This window comes from Pongo pygmaeus, chromosome 6 (assembly GCF_028885625.2).
Source record: "Pongo pygmaeus isolate AG05252 chromosome 6, NHGRI_mPonPyg2-v2.0_pri, whole genome shotgun sequence".
In the NCBI taxonomy this organism is placed as follows: Eukaryota; Metazoa; Chordata; class Mammalia; order Primates; family Hominidae; genus Pongo; species Pongo pygmaeus.
In genome coordinates this window covers 149,512,448-149,521,172 of record NC_072379.2, presented here as the reverse complement: position 1 = coordinate 149,521,172, position 8,725 = coordinate 149,512,448, and the positions used below count along the sequence as shown (strand labels likewise).

Here is an 8,725-nt window from a genome sequence, read left to right as displayed (position 1 = left end):
AGTATTCCTCCCATGTTTCTGGTTCTAACACTGGTTACATTTATTTGTCCTTGCTATACTTAGATGTCCAGAGTGAAAGATAACTGAGCTGTCAGGGACCTGCCACCCAAATGGCTGTCACCCAGTCTAAATAAAAGTCCTCAGGCACCAAAGATACAAAAACCTCGCCTGAGTCAAGGTATCTAAACATCTCAATTGTCTCTTCATGAAGGTATGCTCCTTCCCTAAATCACAAAAATAGAAATCAGAAAGAGAATATGAATTCATAATCTGATTCATCTTTATTATTTGATTCAACTAAATATATTTACACACTTTTTTTTTACTTTCCAACTTTTATTTCAGATTCAAGGGGTACATGCACAGGTTTGTTACATGAGTAAGTTGTGTGTCACAGGGGTGTGGTGTACAGGTAATTTTGTCACCCAGGAAACTAGCATAACATGCAATAGGCAGCTTTTCAATCTTCACCCTCCTGCCACCCTCCACCCTCAAGTGTACCCTGGTGTCTATTGTTCCCTTCTTTGTGTCTATGGCACACACATTTTCTAAAAGTTATCATGTTAAGGGTTATATGGAATCCAAAAGTATTCATGGCAACAGTCCATGCCCTTTTAAATGGATTAATGTTGATGGTAACCTGATATTGTCCAGGGGAAAAAAACAGATGACAAAGATTATGCCCTCAAAGCATGTAAAAAGTGCTCAACATTTAAAACATCTTATACCCTGTATCTACCCAGAAAAAGGTTCTAGATTTCTGTCTCACATATCACCCACCTCTCAAAATAATCTGCTCAGCTATGGAAAGAACACCACTGTCTTGAAACCAAGAAGCAAACTCGAGTGTAGAAGCCACATCCCAGTGCAGGTGGGACAGAAAGATAGAACAAAAACTGGGATGTTGACACCCACCAGCCCCGGACTGCTTACTCCTCGGCTTCCTGACAGGAGATACAGGAAGCCCCTGATGTTTTTAAACCATTATTATTGGAGTTCTCTGAGTTTTAACCTACTTCCTAACCTCAGGGGAAAGAGAGGGAGAAAGAGAAACGCAATGGAGATTCTAATAACCTTCTCTAGAGGAAATCTAGAACAACACTTAGAATTATAGAACTTTGCAAGGTTCTCTGATTTTGGCAATCTTACTATGCTTCTAATTTCTGTTCTAGTCTATGTCACTGTGATAATTAGCAATAAAATCATTCAGAACCTCCAAGACTCATGTCTGTTTCCTCAGGGACAGCCCGCAATAGAAGACTACGTCCCACTTCACATGTAGGTGTGGAACGTGAAGAGCCGTAAGGAATGGCTACCTTGTGAAGAAAGGAACACTCTAGCCCTGAGTCGCATCCCAAAGGAGACAGGAGAGCTCAGGGAGCCAACAGCCCTGGACAACAGGGAGGCCCTCTGGAGTCTGCTTCCTACTTCTGCCATGCCCAGGAGTGTGCTGAATGCTGCCCTGGTCTCATGTATCTGGATCCCCTGGGTTGTTGTACGACTATCTATATTCTGATCCCAGGTGGCCTCAGCCTTGATCACAGTGTCTATCCTGATTCCAACCTACCTACACAGGGGAGGCGATTCTTGTGACTTGATTCTACCACTTATTATCAGCCTAATGTCTGAAATCTTTTTCCAGATTTCCCCACCTTGTATCTTCTTTCTCCTTTATAATACCCTACTATTCGCTCCCGCCTGCAATTTATTTATCTACAAATAGCTGATACATCACAAGGCGGGATGCATTTGCCTCTCAGGCCCTCAAAGCCATGAACCCTCTTCCCTTCCCACAAGTCGTACCATGCCCCGCCCCTCCCCCCAACCTGAGGGTGTCTCTAATTGAAGAGACCCCAGGCACTTCGGCTACCTATTGTAAAATACCCATTAAATTTTTAAGGAGTTTTTCAGCTTGGGACATTTCCTGGACATTTTCAATTAGTTTGCTGACGTTCTCCTGTGTATGGGGATACCCGGACCACCCACTTTCCTTTCTCAGATCATTGACCTTTGTTAAAAGAGCTTTCACCTGAGTTTCCTGGGCCTGGCCTGTTTCTTTGTTGTTAAAAGCACAAACTCGCCGCCCACACTTTTTAAAAATGCGTCGAAGGGCTTTGTTATCTGAGTTCTTGATGAAGTCTTCCAAATTCCCCCCGCCTAGGTCTTCCTTCCGGGTGAACAGCATAATCGCGTATTTCATAAAGCCTGCTCCAAAGATGGCCTCCAGTTTCGCCACCGCTGTTTTGTCCTCTTCAGTGAATCGTCCCAGCTGGAACACCAGGACAAAAAATGTGTCCCCTTTTTCACAGCAGGACAAACAGCGCTTGACTTCCTCTTCTAACCGGGATGGGTCCTTTTCGACATCCAGCATCTGGTTGAAGGAAGGAGTGTCCACAACCACCACCTCCTGTCCGTCCCAGGTCCTCCTGCCACTCTGGCTGGTCTTGGTGACTGGCTGGGCCCGGAGCCGAGAGGTGAAGACGAGGCTCCCCAGGATAGAGTTGCCGGTTGCACTCTTCCCAGTCCCGCTTCTCCCCACAAGGACAATGTTCAGGGTTTCTGTTAAAGGAAAGTGGGAAAGATTCGTGACCATGGGCTGATCTGAAATTGGATTTTAAAGTTATCCCATGAAGCAAGATTACATCACTAAAGTAAACAGGATGTTCAAACAGCATCAAGGCCTCCTTCTCACCCAAGCAGGGGGATCTCCAAACACGGGAATGACTTGGCCCAGTTCACTCAGTCTGTGGACTTATGGCAGGACTTGGACTACAGTCTCCGTCCAGGGTTCATCTACCAATGTGGCACTGTTCCTATCACTGAATCGGTTCTGCTCCTTTTTTGCAGCATCTTCCAGACTCCCTGGCACCTGTGAGTGTCCCCTGGCCTTCTTACTCTCTGCTCCCCTCAGCTGGGTCCCGTCTACACATCTCATCTCTTTGTCTTCTGTTCCTGTTACAACTACATCTTCTCACTCCCAACTACTGCTAACTATAGCAACATCTCCTTACAGTATTTAAAGAATTATTCTGTAAAACTGACTTTCATGAAAAAAGAAACTCTACATATCACTGATAGATTACCAGTTTCCTTAGTTAGGACATGTAAAAATTCATTTCTCCTTAAAACCACATTGAACTTAATTGCCTTTCACTGATGAGTCAAAAGAAACTGCATGGTTATCATAATGAATATCCACTAACACTGTTGGGTGTGTGGTGTCCATGATGGAGAAAGAGAATGAATTTCCCTATAAATGGAATTTACAGACACATAGAGACCTTACAATATGCATTCTTCGGAGATTGTTCTTATGCTTTTGCACTTGCACTGTGACAGTCCAGTGCTCATTCAAGTCTCTTCATAGTTCTCTTCCATTATGAATTTCGTATCAAATAGCTAATATCTACTTCAATGCAAAGGAGCAAGAAAGCACATCTCATGCTCTTCCTTCAAGGGGAAATTATTAACCTGTTTATGCTGAAACTTCAACTTCATAGTTATGCCCAGCAGATGAACAATAGCTTAATCTTCCAACACTCCCATATTTGTCATCTATTTCAGTCCCTACTTCTGTACCTACAGAGGGTGTGTTTCTCATGTACCTCTGAAATCCGGCCTCACTCCCCATCCCATATTCTCTAATTCGATGTTCTTAATGTTCAATGCCTTAATCTTCAATGTTCTTGGAAGATGTCCTCAAGAGCTGTGAACCCCCATCTCCACCAAGATTATTCTTTTTTGTCCCCTAACAAGTGACATGCTTAGTCCTACCTCTTTATTTCAAATTGCTGGTGTACTCTCTGGAATATCTTCCAGCTTTCTGCTCAGCCATTTAATCCCTACCCATTCTCTAAAACCTGTTTCAAATTGGGCTTTCTACACACAGCCTCTCCTGACTTTCCCATGTGTCTATACTTCTAAAGGAGGGTTCAATAAGAAGATATGCTCCTTTGGGTTTTATGTTCTTCCTGGGTGAGGGTGTTTGAAGCAGAAAAAAAACAGGATGAGTAAGAATGGGAAGGACCTCAGCATAGGTCAAGTGAACGTGTAGCACTAAGTGGATGAGGAGTCCTTCTTAAGTAGTAAAGAGAGCAGTGTGCCAAGCTCTGGGCAACAGTACACTGTGGGGAAACAAAGGGTTGGAAAGCATCAGCTCCCTTCTTCAAGACACTCACACCATCCAGTTGAAGACATAGTAAGGATCATGAAAAAATTAAAGACCAGTTCAAGAGAATGTGCATGGAAAAGCTATAACTTCAGTACAATTTGAGAAGCAAAGAAAGAGAAAAGAGTTAGTCCATAGAACAGACCTATCCTTCCTTTATTTTTCTGCCAGTTTCAACTTCGTTTTTTTTTCATTTCAACTTTTATGTTAGGTACAGGTACATATACACCATAGAATAATAGGCAGCCATAAAAAAGAATGAAATCCTGTCTTTTGCAGTAACATAGATAGAGCTGGAGGCTGTCATCCTAAGCAGATTAACACAGGAACAGAAGACCTGTCCTTTTTATCTTCTCCATGCCTTTTAGAAAACAAAAAGTTCTTGTATATTTTATACCTATTTTTAAATGATATATATAAAAATATATATTCTATTCACAGTTTTACCTTTTTCTCTGAAAACACAATGCTTGTTCCCATTCTGATGCACCATGTTCTCAATTTTTTCCAGGAGCTCGTCCACCTGCCTTTGCTCTTCTTCTCCTGTTGCCCGGTAGTTGAAGGCACTATATCTGTTTTTGCACTTCTGGATGAGACAATAGAGAGCTTTGTTGCCATTTCTTAAGAACGTATCTAGATCCTGATCCCCTAAATCTTCTCTCCTGGTAAGAAGTATGACCGTGTACTCAAAGAATTTTTCTCCAAAATTGCTTTGGATGGTGCTCAGCACTGCCTCATCATTCTTAGTGTAAAAGCCCAGTGGTGTCACCAGCAGGAAGGCATGGGGGCCTGTAGAGATGTGTTTTCTAACTTCTGAGTCAATGTTCTTTAAAGATGAGATGTCCGGAGTATCAATGATCGAAACTTTCTTTTTTCTCCAGCTTCTGCTCTCAGACAAGAAGCTCTGGGTTACTGACCGCTCACTAAATCCAGTCTGAAAGGCCTGCCTCCCCAGAATGCTGTTTCCTGCTGCGCTTTTTCCAGCACCGCGTTTCCCCACAAGGAGGACTGTCAGTTCTGATATCCCCGGATTCTGCTCAGGTCCTGTGGACAGCAGCTGCCTCTCCCTTGGGCCTGTGGGACAAATGGACAGGTTCAGAGTCTCTTCCTGCAGTTGAATATGGATGTGGGCAGGTTTTGTGATTTCTCGTCCCTGCCGACTTGTATAGAGAATGGCAACAACACTGTAAACCAGTAGAACTCTACTCTCAGCCAGAAGCTCTCCATCAACGTGAAAGCCACAAACAGGGGCAGGAAAGAACTAAGAGATATTCATGGAGCTTTAGATTCCCCAGGAACATGAACATGCCAACTTTGGCCTTCGTTGGTCTTGGTCCTCAGGGTTCCGCTCATTTTGTTATCAAAGGTAAGTATTGGGGCCTACCAAAGGTAAGTACTTACAAAAGGTAAGCCCAGGGGCTAAGGCAGGAGCAGGGAGAATCCGATTTTCAAATGACCCTTGACGGTATAAAATCAAATACACTCAGCAATTTAAAAAAAAGTGAACTAGTGATATGCAGTATAGATGGATCTCAAAAAAACACGCTAAGTAAAAGAAGCAAGACACAAAAACTGCATACTATATGATTCTACCATACGAAGTTGAAGAACAGACCAAATTAATCTATGTTGATAGAAATCTGGACAGTGTTTCTCTTTGGCGAGGGGCAGCAAGAATCTGTAAGATGATGGAAGTGCTGTATATCTTTATCTAGATGGGGATCCCATATGTATAGATATAGCAAAAGGCATCAAGCTGTTTGCTTAAGATTTGTGCATTTTACTCTGTGTAAATCATACCTCAATAAATTGCTGTAAAAACCTGCAAACCTGCACCCTACAACTATCTCTCCACACATCCCCTGGCTGAGGCAGCATCAACACCAGACCTATGTACTGAGCAAAAGGGAGAGTCAGCAACTGCAGGGAGCTTTCTCTGAGGCTTGAGTCATCAACAGCCTTCGTGGGAAGGGTCTGAGCAGCAAGTTGGGAAGGTGGGATAGACACAGCATCAGAGGCCCTTGCTGTATTGCCTTGGAAAACTTACTGCTTTGCGAATCTGTTTCCATGTTGGTAGAATGGGAATCTAATGCCCACCTTGAGGTTGAAAAGACTAAAGGAAACAGCACCTATAAAGCCCTTAGGATCTGACTAGCATGGAAGTGTGCATGGAAGGCTTCACAGTTAAGGAGGAACTTGAGTCAGGCCTGGAAGTGCCCCTCCCTCCCTCACACTCCCCCCCACTCTCCTTTACAGACTTCAGGACTTTTGCCCATATGACAGCACTTTCTTTGCCTCCTGCCCTATCTCCTGCTGGCTACTCAGGTTCCTATGCAAATATAACTTCTTCAAGAGAACTTCACCTAAATTGCTTCCCGCAAAACTATACAAATTAGCTGCCACGTGTATTTCCTCTATTCTTACCAAAATAATAATTTTATATTTATTTCGAATATGGACTCTCTTCAATTTAGAGAGACCATACAGTGCAGTGGTTAAAAGTAGGAGCGAGAAGGGATAATAAATAGCCCTTGAGAGCCAGAAGCTGGTCTGGCCTCCACAGCAAGGCCATGGCACCCTCCTGTCTCTCATCCACAGTATTACAGAAAATCAGACACGAATCTCCCACAACCACAACCACTCTACAATCATATCTGAGCACACAAAAACAACAGCATTGCCCGAACATCCCCTGCACTGGCTAAATAGATGACAGCTGCCTCATGATAGCTTTAGCCTCGCTCCACCCTTGTCACCTCGGACAGAAGAATTATTCAAACACTTCGGTTGGAACTACCCCCCACTTCCTAAGCGCATCCATCCTGGAGCAAAGTCCCACTTCCTGGAACCTTCCTCAAAATCACCTAACATGAGCCCACATCCTATAAAAAGTCCTTCCCTGCCCCTTGTTTCTGACAGCCCTGTGACTCCCATGGTGTGCTGGGCCCTCACAGCCACAGGTCAATAAACGCACTTTTGTTCAGTCACACGTGTGTTCCTGGGGTCTTGGCCAAAGGGCATTGCCAGAATTTTGAAACCATTCTGCCTGAGTATACGTATTTCTGGCTGAGTGCACTCAGCTGTGAAATGAGGATGAGGCTCACAACATCTTCTTTACAAGATTGTTATGAGAATTGAACTGTGTATTTTAAGAGGATTATATATGAATATGCTATGAAGATTGAATTACATATATATGAAAGTTATTTCCCAGGACATAATGTCAGCTGCAATTTTTTTTGAGACAGGGTCTTGCTCTGTTGCCCAGACTGGGGTGCAGTGGCATGATAGCTCACTGCAACCTTGCGCTCCCAGATTCAAGTGATTCTCATGTCTCAGCCTCCCGAGTAGCTGAGACAACAGGCACGCACCACCATGCCTGGCTAATTTTTGTATTTTTAGTAGAGACAGGGTTTTGCCATGTTGGCCAAGCTGGTCTTGAACTCCTGGCATCAAGTGATCCATCCACCTCGGCCTCCCAAAGTGCTGGGATTACAGGCATGAGCCACTGCACCCGGCCTCAGCTACAATTATTATCAATACTATTAAAATTATGATTTTATTATTTGGGAGATTTCCACGAGGAAAAGGTTCTTGTCTATCTTATTCACGACTGGATACTCAGAGCTTGCACAGGGCTGACCCAGAAATAACCTGCAAATCCATCAGCAAAGGCATGGTTGCATTTGTTGTGTGTGTCCACATTGTGAAACAAACTGCATCTACTATACAGAAAGAGGTAGATCTATACATATTGACTTATGCAGATGTGCAGGATCTATCATTACTGGCAATCATCACATGAATACCGCATCCCATCAGAGAATTCTCCAAGTTGGTGTTGTCCATGAAGGAGTGATTTCTGCTTTCCTAAGAGGAGTCAAAACTTGGGCAGGGCCGGATCCAAGGCCAGAAAGAAGAGTCTGAGTCAGGAAAGAAGACACAAGAGGCAAGCCCAGCTCTGTAACACTTCAGAAAAGTCCAAGGACACCCTCACTGGGTCCAGGAACTTTGCTAGTGCTATACCTACTCACAAGTGTTAGGAGTTTCCTAGGGGATAGGTTGTGGGAACCAAACTCAGCTAGGTCCCCAGGGTGAATTTTTATTCTGGTTTATATGGATAATGTTTCCGCTTCACTTTGGCTGCAGAATGCATTCAAAAGAATACAAGTGTGAGCTTAATGTTTCTTAAAGATCAACTTACCATGTGGCTTGTCTCCCTCTTGAGATGCAGCTTCGTTCACACAATCCTAGAAAATAAAGGAACAAAATAGTGCACACAGATCTAAAACCTCATCTTCCACAAACTAAAAAAAAAAAAAAAAAGGAAATTGAAGTATTAATTCAGAGTAATCTGCTGAGTCAGAGGTAGTCAAATCAAGGCCCTGGTCATGGTCTTTGTTGGTCTTTGTGGACCTGTCCACGATGGCAGTGGATCCTTAAATCCCCTGATGCTGCTATAACTGGTTCTCAGAGAAGGTGATGTTTCCAACATCTCCTTCCCTTGCTGCTCCCAATATGGAAAGGAAGCTTCTTCTAACCTGAGGTTAATTGTCC

At 43.5% G+C, this 8,725-nt stretch overlaps 1 protein-coding gene across 4 annotated transcripts in view; it reads right to left on the bottom strand.

Moving 5' to 3' along the window:
• Positions 1–315: 315 nt before the first annotated feature.
• Positions 316–8,725, bottom strand: part of GIMAP8 (GTPase, IMAP family member 8) — a 45,569-nt gene continuing 37,159 nt past the window's right edge. For all 4 annotated transcript variants that reach the window (XM_054496458.2, XM_054496456.2, XM_054496459.2 and 1 more), the window contains exons 3-5: positions 8,373–8,418; positions 4,616–5,242; positions 316–2,559 (exon numbers count right to left, since the gene is read on the bottom strand). In XM_054496458.2, the coding sequence (XP_054352433.1) occupies positions 1,871–2,559; positions 4,616–5,242; positions 8,373–8,418 (1,362 nt within the window). In that variant the 3' untranslated portion in view covers positions 316–1,870. The remainder of the gene's footprint in view (positions 2,560–4,615; positions 5,243–8,372; positions 8,419–8,725) is intronic.